This window comes from Pestalotiopsis fici (assembly GCF_000516985.1).
Source record: "Pestalotiopsis fici W106-1 unplaced genomic scaffold PFICI_Scf_1, whole genome shotgun sequence".
Classification (NCBI taxonomy): Eukaryota; Fungi; Ascomycota; class Sordariomycetes; order Amphisphaeriales; family Sporocadaceae; genus Pestalotiopsis; species Pestalotiopsis fici.
This window is the reverse complement of record NW_006917091.1, coordinates 3,038,315-3,057,137: the sequence shown is the minus strand read 5'-3', so window position 1 is coordinate 3,057,137 and position 18,823 is coordinate 3,038,315. Positions and strand designations below refer to the sequence as shown.

General features: G+C 50.6%; 11 protein-coding genes across 11 annotated transcripts; 4 read left to right on the top strand and 7 right to left on the bottom strand.

Moving 5' to 3' along the window:
- Positions 1-259: 259 nt before the first annotated feature.
- PFICI_00937 (uncharacterized protein) lies at positions 260-1,258 on the bottom strand (the record flags this gene model as incomplete). Its single annotated transcript, XM_007829518.1, has 1 exon — positions 260-1,258. The coding sequence occupies one exon, from the start codon at positions 1,256-1,258 to the stop codon at positions 260-262; it is 999 nt and encodes a 332-aa protein (XP_007827709.1).
- A 208-nt stretch (positions 1,259-1,466) lies between these two features.
- On the bottom strand, positions 1,467-3,575 carry PFICI_00936 (uncharacterized protein; the record flags this gene model as incomplete). The annotated part of the gene is made up of 2 exons (XM_007829517.1): positions 1,467-3,267; positions 3,379-3,575. The coding sequence occupies 2 exons, from the start codon at positions 3,573-3,575 to the stop codon at positions 1,467-1,469; spliced, it is 1,998 nt and encodes a 665-aa protein (XP_007827708.1).
- A 225-nt stretch (positions 3,576-3,800) lies between these two features.
- PFICI_00935 (uncharacterized protein) lies at positions 3,801-4,892 on the bottom strand (the record flags this gene model as incomplete). Its single annotated transcript, XM_007829516.1, has 2 exons — positions 3,801-4,771; positions 4,850-4,892. 2 exons carry the CDS (start codon positions 4,890-4,892, stop codon positions 3,801-3,803), a joined length of 1,014 nt encoding a protein of 337 aa, XP_007827707.1.
- A 330-nt stretch (positions 4,893-5,222) lies between these two features.
- Positions 5,223-6,234, top strand: PFICI_00934 (uncharacterized protein; the record flags this gene model as incomplete). Its single annotated transcript, XM_007829515.1, has 2 exons — positions 5,223-5,454; positions 5,501-6,234. The coding sequence occupies 2 exons, from the start codon at positions 5,223-5,225 to the stop codon at positions 6,232-6,234; spliced, it is 966 nt and encodes a 321-aa protein (XP_007827706.1).
- A 502-nt stretch (positions 6,235-6,736) lies between these two features.
- Positions 6,737-8,102, top strand: PFICI_00933 (uncharacterized protein; the record flags this gene model as incomplete). Its single annotated transcript, XM_007829514.1, has 2 exons — positions 6,737-7,703; positions 7,759-8,102. 2 exons carry the CDS (start codon positions 6,737-6,739, stop codon positions 8,100-8,102), a joined length of 1,311 nt encoding a protein of 436 aa, XP_007827705.1.
- A 322-nt stretch (positions 8,103-8,424) lies between these two features.
- PFICI_00932 (uncharacterized protein) lies at positions 8,425-9,876 on the bottom strand (the record flags this gene model as incomplete). Its single annotated transcript, XM_007829513.1, has 3 exons — positions 8,425-8,512; positions 8,584-9,685; positions 9,741-9,876. The coding sequence occupies 3 exons, from the start codon at positions 9,874-9,876 to the stop codon at positions 8,425-8,427; spliced, it is 1,326 nt and encodes a 441-aa protein (XP_007827704.1).
- A 385-nt stretch (positions 9,877-10,261) lies between these two features.
- Positions 10,262-12,244, top strand: PFICI_00931 (uncharacterized protein; the record flags this gene model as incomplete). The annotated part of the gene is made up of 1 exon (XM_007829512.1): positions 10,262-12,244. One exon carries the CDS (start codon positions 10,262-10,264, stop codon positions 12,242-12,244), a length of 1,983 nt encoding a protein of 660 aa, XP_007827703.1.
- A 60-nt stretch (positions 12,245-12,304) lies between these two features.
- Positions 12,305-13,309, bottom strand: PFICI_00930 (uncharacterized protein; the record flags this gene model as incomplete). Its single annotated transcript, XM_007829511.1, has 3 exons — positions 12,305-12,665; positions 12,723-12,885; positions 12,943-13,309. 3 exons carry the CDS (start codon positions 13,307-13,309, stop codon positions 12,305-12,307), a joined length of 891 nt encoding a protein of 296 aa, XP_007827702.1.
- An 872-nt stretch (positions 13,310-14,181) lies between these two features.
- On the top strand, positions 14,182-17,032 carry PFICI_00929 (uncharacterized protein; the record flags this gene model as incomplete). The annotated part of the gene is made up of 2 exons (XM_007829510.1): positions 14,182-14,624; positions 14,680-17,032. 2 exons carry the CDS (start codon positions 14,182-14,184, stop codon positions 17,030-17,032), a joined length of 2,796 nt encoding a protein of 931 aa, XP_007827701.1.
- A 375-nt stretch (positions 17,033-17,407) lies between these two features.
- Positions 17,408-17,695, bottom strand: PFICI_00928 (uncharacterized protein; the record flags this gene model as incomplete). Its single annotated transcript, XM_007829509.1, has 1 exon — positions 17,408-17,695. One exon carries the CDS (start codon positions 17,693-17,695, stop codon positions 17,408-17,410), a length of 288 nt encoding a protein of 95 aa, XP_007827700.1.
- Positions 17,696-18,381: 686 nt separating this feature from the next.
- PFICI_00927 (40S ribosomal protein S28) lies at positions 18,382-18,800 on the bottom strand (the record flags this gene model as incomplete). The annotated part of the gene is made up of 3 exons (XM_007829508.1): positions 18,382-18,443; positions 18,564-18,647; positions 18,740-18,800. The coding sequence occupies 3 exons, from the start codon at positions 18,798-18,800 to the stop codon at positions 18,382-18,384; spliced, it is 207 nt and encodes a 68-aa protein (XP_007827699.1).
- Positions 18,801-18,823: the final 23 nt, after the last annotated feature.

The window sequence follows — 18,823 nt, the reverse complement described above, 5'->3', positions numbered from 1 at the left end:
AGTTCAGCCTCAATCATTGTCTGTGGTAACGATTCATATATAGTCGTTTCGCTCGCCTTTCAACTCACATTTTCTTTTCAAGCCATTGATTCGAGCTTGGATTATCAATAGAAGAAAATGGGTCATGATTACCAGGAAGTGGTACAAGATTAAAAAGGGTCAGTTGGGGGCTCTGGAAGACGGCATATGTATGCCAGCACAACCAGCCGCCATTTTGCTGTATTGTGTGGCATTTCTATCAAACATCTGTTCGTCTTTACTATGCTTTTACCCTATTCTTTTCAAGTCTGTCCATGATAAACCCGTCAATATTCTCCTGCAACACGCGACGGTAGTTTGTCGCGGTATCCATCCCGATCCAAGCGGTATGCGGCGTCGTAACAAGATTCACATGTGCCGCCTCTGGTCCTAGAAGCGGGCTAGTCTCGGGACTCGCTGGCTCAGTGGCAAAGACATCAACAGCTGCACCTGCCAATTGGTTCTCCTGGAGCGCCTTGAGCAACGCGCTCTCATCCACGATGCCGCCACGAGCAACATTGACCAGCACAGCATCATCTCTGACCAGAGCCAGCTCGGGTCCAGACAGCAGGTTCAGTGTCTCGGGCGTGCGCGGGCAGCAGACAACCATGACAGTGGCTACTTTAAGTGACTCCTCAAAGGCGACCCTGCCGTCAGTCGGCGGCGTGCCTTTACGGGCAGCAATGAGGACAGTCATGCCGAGCGCCTCAAACAGTGCTTGAACTGCTCGGCCCACGGCACCATGACCGTAAATGACGGCCGTCTCGCTGCCGCACCCTCGAGGTGGTTTGCCGGCAGCATAGGTAGTTGTCATTAAAGTGCCGCGCTGTGGCCATTGTCCAGCACCGAGGTGTCGCATAGAAGGGACTATACTGCGTCTGGCGGCAAAGTACAAGCCCAAGGCATGTTCAGCCACGGCAGTGACATTACATTCTGGGCTATTCACCACTCGAATTCCACGCTCCTTGCATGCATCCAAATCAATAGAGTCTGTTCCCGAGGCCATTACGGCGATAAATTTGAGGTTTGGACATGTTGTGGATGAGAGTACCGAAGCGTCGAGTCGTAATGTAGTTGTTATGATAATGTCAGCATCCCGAATCCTTTCCGCTGTTTCGTGAGCCGCGGTTCTCGTGTACTCGGTCAATGTGAAAGTGTGTGGACTAGGCACTGTAAGCGGAGGCAGAGGGCAGAAGAAGGTTTCCAGGGCGACAATGTTGAAATGTCGAGGAGACGCCATTGTGAACGAGTAGCCAGTAACTGGACACGAGTAGAGAGCAATTGCAGCACAGTTGCGCGCAAAGCAGTATCATGATATGGAGCGCGTCCTGCCGGCGGCGGACATGTCCGTCGGCCATGCGTGGATGCACGGGAGCGCACCTCCGATCTCCATCGGGCCCACACCCAACATGTTCACAATCCCTTATCGTCTGCTGTCACAATTCGTGTTAACCTCTCCCTCCGGTGCCGATTAGCTCTTTGGTGACTCGTGCAAATAGGCGCTTGTAAATATGGAGAGTACCGCCAAATCCAGGCCACCTCTCACTACACCACGCCATCAAGACTAGACAGGTGCCAGCGACATCGATGAACTCGTTCCAGTCGAGATTATGCGTCTCGTCCTGCTGAGCTGCGTCCATTTCGCTCATTGGCCAAAGTACTCTTACCCTACCATCAAGCCCAATGAGCCCGTAAGCCAAGAGGGTACTGGTAGCAAGATAGATGTAGTGGGCACTCATAAAAGTCATGGGGTATGCTCCTCTTGATGAGTGCTCGGGTGCGCGGATGATTTTGTCGTAGATGCGTATCAAGTTGATTGCAGAAAGGAACGGATCGGACGCTACTGTTATTCCGTCTTCTGAATCACTCGTCTCTGATTCTGACGTCCATCGTAGCGCCTTTAATAAAAGTGGCTGGAACAGAAAACATATAGTGGCGTCGAAACCAACATCGCAGGTCAAGGTGGCTACACCCTCGAGGTCATCGCTGACTGCTAATTCCTGCCGCCACGCGTATAATGTTGCGTGCTTCTCCCTCAGCCAAGAGAGGCCGAGGTCCGGAGGTTTTGCTGGCAGATACATTTCTCGAAAGATTTCAGATCGCAAGTATACAAGCCGGTAGTGATGCGAAATGCTCATTGACTGAAAGGTGACCTGGTCTATTGACGTCGTGCTCGGGCAGCGTCCGTTGTTGCTTGCAGTATCCAGCAGCGTGCCGCCTGCGTGTACTCTGACTGGATACGGATACTCGGTTGTGATGATGGACTCGGGGAGATCACTGGCGCGACCAAATAACTGTCCGACGATGCGCTCTATTGCATATAGCCCCCAAAAGGTGGAGCGGCGCAGCTTGGCCCGTGTAGGCGGTGCTGGCGTGTTGTGAGTGTCTGCGGGGGACTGCCAGTCCATCTGCGGATCTTGCGCAGTCTCTGTATGGTATCCAAGCTCTATCGTGAGGCGACAGGCGTAGTCCAGGAGCTTCCAAATGTCGCCCTGACGTGGCTGAAAGAGGCAAAAGACGATCAAGTGCAACAATGCCCTAAGTGTGTCGGATGTCGCCTCGGATGTTACCTCTTCGACACACTGGCTGGCGTCACGGTAAAAGGCAAAGCATTGGGCCGTTTGCTGGGGTTGGTATCGAGCCTGACAGGCACATGCAATAGCGCACATCATGGTGATGCGGAAAAAGCAGTGAGCCTGATCGCCTCGTAGTAGTTGGGGAGAAAAGTCTGGCTGACGTCGAAGTGACAGATATGCCTCGAGCTCGGCACTCGTCTCATCATGATCGACAAATCCATATAGCGTGTCTATAGACTTTAGGTAGGACTGGACCAAGTAAGTAATAGTGGCATCAGGTGTATAGTAAAAGGCACCAGCTAATGATAAAGTGCTTTGGTAATCGCCTTGTCCCTCGATCATGGGCAAAGTATCGTCTTCCTCGCAGGGTATGGACACCAGTCCTTTAATTGCAGCATGTTGCAAAAGCTCTATGTTTAGTACAAAGGCAGAAGAGGAGCCCCAGTATCGTGACTTGCCAGAGGTGCTCGTCGACGGGATGACAACGTCAAAGGAGGGGGCCGATGGTGGTACTGGGTGACTTGACGGCGGCAAAGATTCCTCTAAAGCATTTGTCTCTGGCTCTGGTACAGCTTGTGTGACCAGTGATCTAGATTCTGTAATAGGGCTCTGCTGATAGCTTTGCTGAGCTGTCTGCAAGTCCTCTACCCGCTTCAAGAGCGAATCAATGTATCTAGAGAGGCAGGGAATCAGTACTGCCAAAATCAATTGTAGTCAATTGGAATACCAGGATGAAAAGATGTAGAGTAATGGCAGACATCCCGGAGAAGTCAAACAAACTCACGATCTGGGCAATGCATGCTGTAATGCATGGTCGTGAAAGGTGCATTCGGCACCAGCCTTTACACACGGTCGGCAGCTTGGAAGCTCCGTATCACACTTGCGCCGGAGACGGCGGCATCGTTGACATGTCGGTAACATCTGACGAGCCGCATTACGGCGGTCGTCGGCCGACGGCGTCGACGCTGCTGGTAAAGACATGATGTTTGTGAATGAGCGGATGTAGGTTGTTGCGGTTCTGATTATCAGTTGAGCTTCTAAAGCGGAGCCCTAGAGACCTGCGGCTAGCACAGTCAAGGCCTGAGACAAGGGACGCATTGGAGATACAGCGCTAATTCTAGGCCCATCACTGTGCTGGCATATATTCTCAATCATTTCATCAACAGGCTCGAACTTTTATATTCCTTGTATTTGCCATGGTGTATTCTACTCCTTGACCTCCCAGTCAACGTAGGACATGCCACAAATCCACTCGATTACAGCTTCATAAAGTACCAGCTTTGCCTTTTTGCCGCTCATGGCTCCACTCAAGGCCACCCAGTTTAGCACCTCGTGGCCGCCATGACCGGCCTCTTCCTCAACCTCTTCATAGGTAAGTCCCTTGAGCCAGGTCGTATCGCCGCCACAAATCTTGTCCATGAATAATTGATCCCATTCGGCATTTACCAGTGGGTGTTTGCTGTTGAGCGGGTATTCATTCTTCTTGGCCATTTCCACCTCGTAATCGTCAAACTGGACAAACAGGTCGGGCACTCGCTCCAGCACACTCTTGCCTACCGTTTGATACTCCTTCATGAGGGCCAGGAACTTGTCTTCGGGTGGATCGCCTGCCTGAGTAGGACTCCAATACGGTGGCCAGTGTGAGAGACCACCTGTGCAGAGAAATGCGACGCGCATATCGCCAGGCAGAGACTCGGCTGCTACGCGACAGGCCTCACCCAGCGCATAAGCACGGCTGTACTTCATCAACGGCGGCGTAAACACATTGAGAAAGATGGGCACAATGGCCACGTTGCTGGGGAGGTCGGCCTCCATCAGAATCCACGGCATGAGCAGGTTGTTGCCATACTCGACGGGGCCCGTACGCGAAACGTCAAACCCCTGGCCGACCAGAGACGTAATGAGATGTTCAGCAGTCTCGGGGCTGCCGGGAAACCTAGTCTTGGTCTTGATGCGTAGTGGTTCCATCCATTGATCTGCTGGGCCTTCGTGAAAGTCGGCAACGGAGACGGCAATCGTGGGCATGTGGTTTCGATAAAAGTTTTCAAAGTGATCGTCAAGAAAGGCAAAAATCACATCGGGCTTTGCGTCGCTCAGCGTCTTGCCGAGTGCCTTGCTGGCTTTCTCGGTGCGCTCGCGAGCGTCGGGCTGCGCAGTCTCTGGGAAGCCAATGGCTCCTGAGTATTGTCAGTACGACCATGTCAAGATCTCCCATGATCAAAGTATAATGTGGATTTCTTTAGTATTGTACATACCTGGCGCATGCGACATGCCAACTCCAGCTACAATCCGGCCCATTGTGCAGACTTTGGCAAAGACTGGTGATGGTGTTGTGAATACAGTATAGATGCCCAAGTAGACTGCTCAACCAGTCTCTTCAATGATTGTTCCAAGAATTACACGTCTTTGAATCATATACTCCAACCAGTAACACCATGACTATATACCCCGCGATTGTATGACTTGCAAGTCAAAGCCCAGCGCGCACATGTCCGAAGCTGTACGCGTCCCGTCTTCGGACTTCGGCGCTCCGGTATTTGCAGCCACATGTAGTAAACAATACATGTCTCCTACGAAAATTATCTTGGGACCCTGTAAAGTGGTCATATCTAGACTACCTGCTTCACAATGGCACCACAAAGCAAAAGGGTTCTCATTCTTGGGGTGACTGGTGTTATTGGTCAGGTCTTGACTTGTGCTATTCTTAATGCCCAAGATGTTTTTGATCGTGTTGGGGTCTTGACCTCGGCAGCCACTGCTGCATCCAAGTCGGAACTTTTGAATTCGTTCCGCGCACGCGGCGCAGATGTCATTATTGGCGACATTAATGATGAAGCGTTCATGTTCAACACTTTTCAAGGTACAAACGATTGAAAGGCGATGGACTATAGGCTAACAAATACCAGGCTTTGATACAATAGTGTCTGCTCTAGGACGATCCGCAATTGAATTACAGATCGATCTCATAAGAATCGCCAATGCCTCTCCCAGTATTACAAGATTCATACCCTCCGAGTACGGCACCGACATAGCCTTTGATGCCACCTCGGCTTCTGAAAAGCCGCATCGAGCAAAACTCAAGGTCCGCGCCTTTCTCGAATCCGATGCCGTCCAGCACCTAGCATACACATATCTCGTCACGGGACCATTCGCCGACTTGTACGCGGGTGACATGAGCTCCGAACCTCAACTCGGGAGCTTTAATGTAGCCCGGAAAGAGGCCACGCTCTTGGGGGATGGAAAAGGTCCTTTGGGTCTCACCACCATGGCCGACGTAGGACGCTTTCTCGTGGCTATTCTCAAAAATCCAAAAGTGTGCGACGGCAAAGCAATCAAAGTAAACTCGTTTACGTCGACTCCAGAAGAGATACTCGCAGAGATGGAGCGGCAAACTGACACCAAGTGGAATGTTCAATACACACCACTAGATGCGCTGCGTCGAAATGAAAAGGATGCATGGAATCAAGGAAACCCACTGGCCAGTCTGTACACGTTGAGGAGGATCTGGACCGAGGGCAAGACTCAATGCGAGAACACGGATAATGAGTCGATTGGTATATGCAAAACGGATACACTCGAAATGGTTGTGCAATCTATACTATCCAATCCGATTTCAGGTTTTCAAAGTGGCAAGCTGTAGAGCTACTCCTATAGGAAATAAGACGATTGCAAGACCATGATGCGCATTTTGCCAGTTGATGCAGTTTTGTTCATGTTTGAGTCACCTGTATTTTATCAATGGAGCCCGTAGCGAGCAAACCAAGTATACTTGCTAGGTAATGGGAGACACGGCGCATGAGCTTGATGAGATTTCCACCAAGTCAAGGCAGCATCACATGCCCCAAGCATACAATGTGTCCGGTTCCATGCAAAAGGAATAATGTGTAGCTTTTCCTGAATGCAGTGGTGGTACGCGTGTCTGCACGATCGGCCTCCTCCGATACGCCTATATCAATAACGGCCGGCCCACTTTGGACTTGTCTGTATAGTCACCAGGTATGCGGATTTGTCCGCTCGACATTGCAAATGCCTACCCCTCGCCGTCCTAGATATGACTGCCTTTGGCGACAGATCTCTAAGCATCGAGCCAACAGTCTTCTTTGTCGCTGGCCCTTTCACATTCTCACTGTAATACTGCCGACATGAGCATCTCCAACAAACGAATCGCCGTCGTGGGCGGCGGCCTCTGCGGCATGGCCCTCATGAACTCGGCCTTGCAAGCCGGCCTACCCAACATTCACCTCTATGAAGCCGCATCACAGTTCACCGAGGTTGGCGCTGGTGTCAACATTACCCGCAATGCGAATCGCATCCTCGACGCCTTTGGTATCGGGCCCGACATGCTCCTCAAGTCATCCCGCGACCCGCCATGCTACATGGAATACCACCATTACCGGACCGGAGAATACCTCGGCCACATTGATGAGTTTGGAGAGCCGGCATCGCGTCAGATTCATCGTGCGCACATGATTGAAGCCCTCCAAAAGAATGTTCCCGACTCGAACATTTCTCTAGGAAAGCGCCTGTCAGGAATCTCGTGGAGTACCAACAAGGCTTGCTACGAGCTTTCTTTCCAAGATGGGACTGTAGCCGAAGCCGACATCATCATTGGGTGTGACGGTATCAAAAGTGTTGTCCGCCAGCACCTCGGTCTCACGGATCATCCCGTCTTCTCTGGGCAAATGGTTTACCGTGGCTATGTGAGCTACGATGACCTGACTCCAGACACTGCCAAGTTACTGAGAAAGACGGTCACCTTTAGAGGTCATGGAAAACACGTGCTGACGCTGCCGATTGGCAATGATGAGACCAAGACTGCCCGAGTCGGCATTATTGGCTTCATGACGGAGCCTCTGGAAAGATGGACCTCGGAGGCCTGGTTGTCTACGGCTCCGATTGACGACTTGTATGAACATGTCAAGGATTGGACTGGGCCGGTACAAGAGATAATAGATGGATTGAGAAAGAGTTCCTCGGATGACAAGATGCTCAAGCAGGCTCTCTATGTCCGAGAACCAACACCCAAATGGTTCAGCATACAAGAGGACCATCCCGAGTCTGGCATTATTCTGATTGGAGATTCTGCACACTCTACACTTCCACATCAAGGTATGTTGCAATGTATTATCAAGGTATGTGAGTCTACTGACACTAGGTTGTACAGGCCAAGGAGCATGCCAAGCCATTGAATCGGGGTTCGCCCTAGCCCAGACTCTCAAGAACTGGGAGGGGAATTCTCTGGAAGCTGCGTTTCAATTCTTTCAAGATTTCCGCAAGCCGCGGACAGATCGCATCACACGGACGAGCGCAGAGACGGGAAAGATGGCTAGTGCAGACATTCCCGAGGAGCAATGGGCGGCGTCGTTTAGTCCAGATGTGGTGAGTGAGAGAATGAAGTGGGTGATGGAATATGACCTTCTCAGTGATCTCGCCTCGAAACTACCCATGTTTGCCCAATCTGTATCTAAATCCGAGGAACGGAAGGGTGCGACGGTGGTACAGGTTTGATGGAGGTATTGGCGCCATGGAAAGGGTCACTGTTGGAACCGGGACGCATTTGAAGTAGTATAAATCATGATCAATTTTTTGGCGAATCAACATGCGAATAGCTTCATTTACTACTGTTCAGTGTGGATGATTGCTTTGCAATGTATATACCACTCTACTTGATACAAACGAGACGCTCACCATGAGATCTCAGAGGCCAAACCTCCAGTCGGACGAGCGTCCGGGGACTGTAGATCGTCACATCTTTAGGTTTTTGCGAAAGTATTAAACTAGACTCCGTGGGTTTCCTTTTATTGCCGCATCACTCGAAGCTACCGACCAATTACACCCCCTTTGACTCGTTTGTCCTCTTTAAGTAATCATCATATCTCAAATAGGCTCCAAGGAGAACTTCGGCAGAAGCTGCGCAGCTATGCGACGAGTACGGGTTAGTTTGTAGATCATGTAATAGAGTAAGATAAGCAAGAGACTGTTGACTTACTCTTCTGGCCTGGTGTACTCGGCCGGGTTGTGGCTAACACCATCACGGCATCGTGAAAACACCATGGCTGTCGGTACCTTCCGGCTAGTATACACACTGTCATGTCCAGCACCGCTGACGAGCTCCATTTCACATCCAATGGCATTGGCAGAAGCACGAACGCACTGAATCATGGTCGGATCAAAGTGAATGGCGGGCGAGGTCCAAAAACGGTCAATCTCGACGGAGAGGCCGTGCTTTTGACAGATTTCGTCAAAAGATTGCCTGCACAGCTTTTCAACCGCCTCAACATCGGCGTCATCGGGCGCTCTGATATCGAGACCCATCCGGACCTTGCCGGCAATGGTATTGATGCTTTGTGGCCCCGAGTTGATGACGGCAATGGTGGCACGGGCTCCCCGGGCAGCGAGCTCGCCTTCCGTGACGAATCGGTTGGTCTCTACAATCATTTTTGCCGCACCTAGAAGGGCATCACTTCGACGATCCATTGGAGTTGTACCAGTGTGCGCCTCTCGGCCAACAACGTCAACGTGGTACCAGCGGATAGACTGGACGCCCTGGACAACGGCGGTAGACGATTCGGCCGCGTCTAGGATAGGTCCCTGCTCAATGTGCAGCTCAAAGTGTGCAGAGAGCGGGTTGGCATCATAGGAGCATGGAACGGTTCCAAGGAAGCCGATGCGCTCCAATTCTTGCTTGAGCGTGGTGGTGCCGGCAAGATCAGGGCGGTCGTGGCCATATTCAGTGGTAAAGGCACCTCCCCATACACCCGACGCCAGCATTGCCGGCGGAAACCGAGCGCCCTCCTCGTTGGTCCAGTCAATGATGGCCAGTGGTGCATACGTGGTGATATTATTGTCGTGAATCGTTCGCAGCACTTCCAGTCCAGACAGGACACCCAGAATGCCGTCGTATTTTCCGCCCGTCGGCTGTGTGTCCAAGTGAGAACCGATACCGATCGGCGGAAGGGCATTGTTGGAACCTGGACGAATGGCAAAAATATTGCCCATTTCGTCGACCCGAACCTCGCAGCCGCACTTCTTGGTCTCTTCAATGAACCATAATCTGACAGCCTTGTCGTCTTCGTTGAGAGTAAGACGGTCTATACAAACGTTAGTGATCCGTGGCAACTCGTAGCTCATGACGGGTTTTCCTACTCATGCCACCATCCGGAGTGCTACCCCAACTGCACGACTCCTGCAGTGTCGTCATCATTCTTTTGCCATTGGTCTTTAAATGCGAGTATTGAGCCGGCAGCTGAGAGCTGGGCTTTACTGGTGCTTCAATTGCCATGGTCTCGGAATACTTGCTTGACAATAGTGTGCGGCTCACAAAAGGTTACTGGATCAGCTCACAATGAAAGAAGAAACGTGATTTTCCTGCCAAGCACGTTTTGACGCCTTGGACAGAGAAATCACAAGACAGCTCGGCATTGGTCCGTATTGCCCGACTTACATGACGGAGATGCACGCTCAGTTGGGGAATCCTAGTTAAGCGCGACGCGAGTATATCGGCCTACTATCGCACTTCTCCGCCGGGTCAGTCCCGCCGATAAGCCAGTGGACCAGCAGCCAGCTTATAGTAAAGCCGCTGCTGGTCTTTTCTGTCGCTCTTGTCCATTTCCCCTCGCGACAGCTGCAGCCGTCGGAGCATATCCAGTCGCTATTCATCATGTCTGATGGCCTCTAGATGTCAGCGTAGGATCCTATCGTGTTCGCGGTGCCGCAAACGAAAGTTGAAATGCGATCGGCGACTTCCGGCGTGCTCCCAGTGCCTGGCTGCCAACACTACGTGCAATGGGATTGCGGCCGGTTCTCAGACCGAGGTACCACGGAGCATTGCACATCACCTCGAGTCCGAAATCGCCAGACTAGAAGCTGCATTATTTGAAAGCGGGCAGCTCGATGATGTCCAAGCTTCCGATATTCTACTGCAGATTCCCGTAGCGGGTGCATCCCGGAGCAGTCATGGCCAAGTCGGAGATCCGCTACACCTGCCGGCCCCCGAGCCGAGGCCTCCATCATCACATAACACGGACACTGGGAGGGTCCTCAAGATCCGAGAGTCAATTCTGACGTCGGCACCCCTGCACTCGATTGTTCATGCCACCATGCCTCCCGATTCCGGGGCCACGGAGCTGCTTTCAAGGGTACGCATGGGCATGACTCCGTCGACCGCCCGGATCGGCGACATCACCGGGACCCTGTCCACCGGCAGTTACCGGCCTGTCACGAGCAATGTTTTACCCGGTATTCATGTTCTTCAAAGTATGCCAGTCGACATTGTTCACAGGCTTATGATGAAGTATCTTGACACTATTCATCCAGAGAATCCTTTTCTCACCATTTCCGATATCCATGCCCACTTTGGTCATGTTGTTCAGATTCTACTTTCGCCGGATCCTGGTCCGGTGGAGGCGAGTTATGATCTACTCGTTGTCTATCTGATTCTCGCCATGTCACTCACCCTCGCCGCGTTTGGCAGTCGACATGAAGAGCGATGCACGGCCTTTTCCATGTCCGTCTTTAAAGAAGGCGTTCAAAATCTCTATGGCTTGTCCTCTTTCCCTTCAGAGATTGCCCGTTTGCAAGTCACCTTGTTGATTCTTCACTATGCCACCGTCTTTCCCCGTCTAGCCAATGTATGGGTACTTTCTGGAGCGGCTATGCGATCCTGTCTGGAATTGGGTTTACACCGCGAGTTGCCGGCATCGATAGGCTCGGTAGATTCGCAAACGCTGCATCTCCGCCGTCGCGTTTTCTGGGCTGCCTATTGCATGGACCGATCCATATGCTCGGCCCTGCAACGGCCAGTGTGTATCCCCGATGTTGCCATTGACGCAAAGCTACCATCGGCATTATCAGCCGACGACGACATTGACGACTCGTTCCTGGGCTCAATTTCGTATCACCGACTTCTTTCCGAGATGCTTCATGTTCACTACCAGGGCGAGAGCATTCCATCAGACCTTTCTTGGGATGACTGGCTAGCCGACATGGAGACCCGACTTCGAGATTGGCACAACATGTACAGGCCCAATGCCTCGCACCAAGCCATGACTGAATTCAACATGGCTCGTGGACTCATGATTTTGCATCGTCCATCTCCCCGTCTGCCGATGCCGTCGCCATCATCACTCCTCATTGCCTTTAAATCAGCATCTACCGTGGCTCGCACATACCGTGAGCATATGAGGGCGCGTTTCTTCTGTCGGCCGTGGCTATCTGCACACTTTACCCTCGAGGCTGCCACTGTCGTGCTCTTTTGCCTGCGTCATGGCAATGCGGCCATCATCGAGTATTTCACTCCGGCTCAGATATTCAAAATGACAAAACTGTTTACACAAAACTTTCTCGACATTGCAGCCCAGGGCGGTGGTTGGCCCGAGATTAATGCCTATGCCGGCACATATGAGCGGTTATTGTGTCCCTTGCTGGAGCGCGTTTTTCTTCATAGCTCTACCCTGAGCGACGCATTTGGTCCTGCACAAGATGCCGAGCTGCTACGATTACTGTATCCAGATCCAGCGCATTTGGAAAAGCTACGATTTGGAGACGGGCTACCCGAGGCATCAGACGACTTGGCTTCATTTGACTTTGACCTGTTTATGGCTGATGACAATTTTTGGGAAGCATCAGTAGAAATGCCTGGTGACACGTAAAGTTGATCCATCTTTTACATCTAGATACTTGATAAGGATGATCCAACTTGGCCAGACCATCTACACAGGGCGCAAGCCTCTACCAAGATATGTCCTCTCGCCAAACTCACGCTCAGCGACCTGGAAAAGAGGGAGTCCCTGGAAATAACCCTCATCACCACCACCAATGGCTTCCCACGTGTTCTTTGCCTCGTCGTGTCCAATAGTCACAAGCGGCTTGCCCGTTCCAGCCGATGATGCATCGGCTGCTAGCTGAACCTGGCAGCACCTTTCCATGAGAGCAAACCAGGACACGGTCGCCTCGATAGTCGGGCCTGCCGTCAGCAGTCCATGGTTGCCCAACAGCGCCGCCTTTTTATTGCCGAGACAAGCCGCAATGTCTTTGCCTTCTTGGGTTGCAAGAACGACACCGGCAAAGTTTCTGTTTGGGTGTCATTGTTTAGACAGCGTCCAACGTCGGTGGGGTGGCTGGACTCACGGATAAAGAGCATGATCATTGTAAAAGGTGCAGAAATCCTGCGTAAGCATATCTAGTGACCTGCCCGTAGCGCACATGGCGCGACCATAGACACTATGACTGTGAGCGGCACATAGCACATCGGGTCGAGCTTTGTGTATTTCGGCATGGATGGCATAGGCCGCTATTGTTCAGAGTTAACAGTAGATCCTAAGAATTCAAAAGGTTCATAAAGTCTCACCATAATTCAGTCGGTCATTACCGCCACTCTCGACCACCTTGCCGCCGTGATCCACCCGGATTAAATCATCGTCGGTTATGAGCGAAAAGTGCATGCCAAATGGATTGACCCAGAAACTGGTAGGCTCGATGGGATCCCTCACGGTAATGTGTCCAGCGACGCCCTCGGAAAAGCCCAAACGAGCAAAAATTCTAAAGGCGAGGGCGAGTCTGTGCTTTAAGAATTTGCGCTCCTCCAGCTTGTCCTCAAACGTCGGCGGCGCCGTCTCCGAGTCCCGGACAAAGGCCAGAGAGGGATCACCCGAACCATGCTTGGTCTTGGAAGTGGACGATGCGTCCTCGACGGGTTCCAGAAGTGAAGGGGCCATGTTGATTGTGTCTGGCGTTGAGGCTTTGGAGATGATGGATCAAAGAGGAGGTGTATGCCATATGGCTACTGGAAAGTCATGTCTATCTTGCCTGTAGGCTTATCATGAACCCTGATTAGATTCGGCTGCTATCCGATACTTGGCGCTCTTCTCCGTCGAGATGGCGGCACAGGTGGAGAAGACCCTGGAGATATACTGCTTATACTGGGATGTCTTGGAGCTTTCATTGGCTGTTATTACTACCTAGTAGTTAGCATGTCTCGATAGTGGCTAGTGCTAGTAGGTCGGAACTCAATCCCATGGCGATTCATGGACAGGTTAGTGCTTTACGATGGTACAGTATATACACACAACATCGCATAACCTGCCCATTGCAAACTCCTGAAATCCCAGATATCCTTTAAATATCCACTTGAAAGAATGCATCTAATTTTTATGCCGCGTTTGTGGAGGTATAAGCCTACAGGGCTTTCGTGTACCTCACTCGGAATTCAAAAGTGAGAGGCAAGTAATGGCCTGGATGGTGGCAACGCTGATTGGCAAAGCACAATGTGCCTTGTTCCGGTTTGAAGATGCTACCATTCGAGCATGCCTATTCGAATGCTTCTCACAGCCGTGAATATGCTGCAACGTTGCTATTGTTCATACATGTTGGGCTGTATCCCTGATTGGGTATCAAATATTGCGCCACGGCCATGAAGTCGCCTTGAGAAAAACGCCCAAGGCTGTGCTGGAAGGCTATGCTGGAAGGCTGTGCGGGGTAAACAATCAGGCTCTCGACTATTTCGAAATCAAGACTTGGAATTCATCTCATACTTTTCTTCTCTGTGATACTCTACCCCCTCGTGAGATGAACATCACATCGATTCAGAATGGCAGAAGCGGTCGCCACCCTGGCCTTGGCCTCATCCATTCTTCAAGTGATTGATTTTGGGACAAAGATTGCCACAACCGCCTTCAAGATCTATCAAGCATCTAGGAGCAGTGATGAAAGCCTTGACGAGGTGTCTCAGCTACAAGTGGTCTATACAAACCTCTCATCGTCGTTGAAAACTCTTCAGACTGAGACCTCTTCATCGGTGACGGGCGGTGAAATCGATGAAAATATACAAGCACTAGCACAGGGCTGTTCTGATCTTGCAAAGGAACTCCTCGAAACTCTCCGCAAGCTTGGGTTTGGAAAAGCTCTGACGAAACGCAAAGCGCTGTGGGCCGCGCTAAAGCACACATGGAAACACGAACAATTAGTCAACCTCCAGATACGCCTGGACAAGTTCAAATCAGAACTCACGCTATGTGTACTCATCTCAGTTCGGTAGGTCGCGATGCAGATGCAGTGAATTCTTCAGACGCTGACAGCGGTACTTTAGTCAAGTCGCAAGTCTCACATTGTCCAGACAAGGAGAATTACTCCAGAGACTTGGCAAGAGTGGAAATATCCCAATCGGAACTTCAGTCTTGGAATATGTTACATCCAGATTGGATGCATCATCACAAGAGAAGCACAGGCAAATTCTGGAAAGGGATCTCATCGAAACGATACAGGATCAGAAAGCCATTACTGGCAATGATACCAATACTCGCAAAATCGAGACCACCCAGAAGGTCAAACAGAAATCCATTGATTTGCTTCTTGCGAGTCTAGAGTACCCAGGAATGCAAGATCGAGAAGGTAGAATCGCAGATCCCCATGAAGTCACATTTAAATGGATCTTTGAAAAGAGCAGCGACAAGTGGATTAGCTTGAGGGAGTGGCTGGAATCTGATGGCAAGCTCTACTGGATCACTGGCAAGGCTGGGTCTGGGAAAAGCACCCTGATGCGATACATCAGCCATCCTTACCCTCGTCCCGGTCAGCAATACCCAAGGTCCCGTTCTCACGAGTATCTAGAACGATGGGCGGGAAACAAGAGGCTCATTGTCGCGTCTTTCTATTTCTGGAACTCTGGTCTTGAAGCACAAACTACACAGAGAGGGTTATTGATGACACTTCTGCGGCAAATTTTCGAACAGTGTCCTGACCTCCTGGCGTTGGCTTCTCCCAGCAGATGGGAGAAACTGTGCTTGTTCGGCCTGAATCCGGACTGGACCGATGTTGAACTACGGACCCTGCTCCTTCGGTCCATTGAAAATCTTGAGCATCTCGATGCGACAGTTGCTCTTTTCGTTGATGGACTGGACGAGTTTGGTGGTGATCTCAAGGTCTTGATTTCAATGTTTGAGGAGATACGGAAGCTACCTTGTCACAAACTGTGTGTTGCAAGTCGACCATGGAATGAGTTTAGAGATGCGTTTTCTCAAAAGCCTTCTCTTATGGTTGAGCATTTCACTCATGATGACATCAAAAACTTCATTATCGCACGATTCGACAGCGATCCTAGATTCGTCGAGCTACGTTCACGAGAGAGGAACTTTGCCAATCAACTAGTCGAGGATATCGTCTCCAAATCGTCTGGTGTCTTTCTTTGGGTTTCCCTGGTTGTGTCTTCGCTCCTCACAGGCATGAGCAATGGCGACCGTATTATTGATTTCCAGCGAAGACTTGATCTTCTTCCGCCAGATCTTTCTGATCTTTATCGAAAAATGATACAAAGTCTGGACAAATTTTATCTCGAGCATACTTCACAACTCTTTGCGCTTGTCGGAGCAAGTCGAGAGCCCATGAACCTTCTCCTCGCATCTTACGTGGATGAGGATCCAAGGCTTGCGCTCCAAACAAAGGTTGCACCACTATCAGATCAGGATGTCAACATTCGAATGGATACAATGCGTCGACGTATCAATAGCCGGTCCAAGGGGCTGCTGGAAGTCAGTGGCGGAATGTCGACGCAGCAAGGCAGCATCTACAGTGCCGCAACTCATCGAGAAGTCACAGTCCAGTATCTTCATCGAACGGTGAAAGATTTCATCGAAAGTGATAGTGCCGTCCGAGAGACTCTCAGAACCGCCTTGAAACCAACGTTCGACCCGCATCTTATGCTGTTGGCTGGCCGGCTTGCCTACTCGAAAGTAGGCAACATGGATCCAAATAAAAATGCAGATTACCTCACAGACTGCTTGCTTCATGCCCGTGCTGTCAAAGAACAGAATATTGACATCATGATCGAATTACTGGACAATATGAGTGAACAGTTTCCAATCATCGATATGGGTCATAAGCATTTTCAACACCTAGGACCATACAGCCGACCCACCATCACATTCATGTCCTTGGCTACAGCTTGTTATGTAGTTGAGTACATACGAGTAAGAGGCACGAAGCCCTGTTTAACCAAACATCCTGACAAACAATGGCCATTGCTCATGGACGCTGTATTTTCAATGCTTGGAAAGCATCTCCCCGCAACTATACCAAGAGAACATTTCATGGCAACAATCGAAGTTCTGCTTGAAAACGGTGCGGACCCGAAATTCAAGATAGAGGGTCTCGGTGAAGGCCCGACGAGGCAGATGTCGCCGTTGGCACTGGTAGCAGTGGGGCTCATGGAAGATGCGGAAAACTTTTACCGCCACCTTGCATGGCAACTACTTGCGAAGAAGGATTGGTACGACTCATGGACGATGGATTGCATCACAAATGACTATGCATTAAAGCCATTCTGGAGGAGCCGTACTACACAATTCGGTTTCAAATTTTGGGCCCGGTATCGGTTCAGAAAATCCGTGCGGAAAGCCTTGAATGATGCAGCCAAAGGGGGCCGCCCTGATATCTCGCAGATTTAGGACGAATTGATTCTGCTGCCCACTATATTTCCCCGAACCCTCCCGGGAATCGATCTAAACGTATCCTCGAAATGGTATGATCAAACTGGTCCACCCTTCGTCGCACGTCTCAGAACCTAGATTGAATGTGCACTTCGAACATCAAGCCGGTCATTGTCCGTTTCTCGTTGCTAAGTGAGTCCCGGCTGAAAACGTAGGGGAAATGGCACCAATTATACATGATGAAGTTACTGAGTGCTCAAAACATCAGTTACGATCGTTTTCAACCAGTAAACAGCTGTGGCGCAAATACCCTGATGGCACATCACAAAGCACCATCGAATCAAGCACGAATAGTGTGCCATCTACTAGGGAATGTCGGATTACTGGTGAGTCTCAGCCAGAGCTGACAGGCGGGATAATGGCAACTTCATCGCCCTCTTTGATCACAAGCTGATTGGGGTCCTCAACATTCTCAGGCAAGTCGACATAATTCAAGTTGACAGTCACGAGTGAAAAGTCCAAAATCTTGGCCTTGATGCCGACATGTCGCGTTTCCAAAAGGTCAAACAGTTTACTGATGGGCAATGGCGCTGGGAAAGATTCGAATTCCTTGGCCGTAAAGGAGCCAGCACTGGCAAAGTAGAGGACATTGAAATGTCCTGGTGGAGGCTTGACAACCATGGCAAACAAGAGTCATCTAGCAATCGAATGTTAGCTCATTGCTTCATGAAAGAAGTGCAGAGAAATCGAGTAATGAGATGTTGCGTCAGAGATCTTGGTGATAATTTGAAACATCATTGATGTCAGGTAATACATGCTTTTAATTACATCACAGCAACAGAGGTGAAAGAAAGGAGACATGTTGAGACTTACCAATAGGTATGGTTGAATGTGTTGTGAATGAGAAAGGTTGAGAAAAAATTGCTGCCGGAAATCTCCAAAATATAGCTAGATCAAGTCAGGTGACCCACCGGTACAGCTGGGTGGGCGCCGAAATCATTACGAGACCCATAGCAAGACACGCCTGTCAAGTCGCGGTTGTTGATTATTGAACGATTGGTCATGGAATGGACGTCTGTTTTTTCGTGGAAAGTCCATGTACACTCGAATCATCACCGAGCACAAGAGCGGGCTGGCTGGGATGTGAAACTTTCTGGCATTAAAATAGCAGAATTTCCCAAAGGGCCCAATGACTCCTCTAACAAAAGAGAAATCCGAATGCGCAGCACGATGGCCCTTTTGCCATGATGTTGTGGCAGTATTTTCCGAAGCCCGTGTTTGACCAGTTCTTATGCCTTATCGTGCCATGTCTCCAACGCCGCTCGTCGCCGTCGTCATACGTCTCCTCCAACACCACGTTTCCACGTTTATCGGAGTCTTCTGGCCTCACGCTCAGACTCGAGCAGGCACAGGATGTCGTCCTCGCGGACTGCGCAAAGTTAGCATGACCTTTTTCGTGTCGTTTCCTCGCTTCCCGAGCACCACTCTCAGGTCTTGGTTGATGAATGTAGGCTCGGGAAACTCGGGGGAGATTTTCGGGCTTTCGTACCGGGTCCCTTGACGTTTCGGATAATGCTACGGGTCTGGTCGTCCATGAACTCGACGCGAACCTGGGTGACACCACCACGGGAACCTAGACACTCATCGTCAGCGACTGCCTCCTTTTTCCATCCATTTCGTTTTGCGCCGGTAATCCTCATGTTCGTGCATCGCGGGTATTCGTACCAGTTCGGCCCAGGACACGGGTGACCTTGACAAGCTTGACGGGCTGCTTAGCGGAATCCATCTTGGCGATTGAGATGTGTTGGT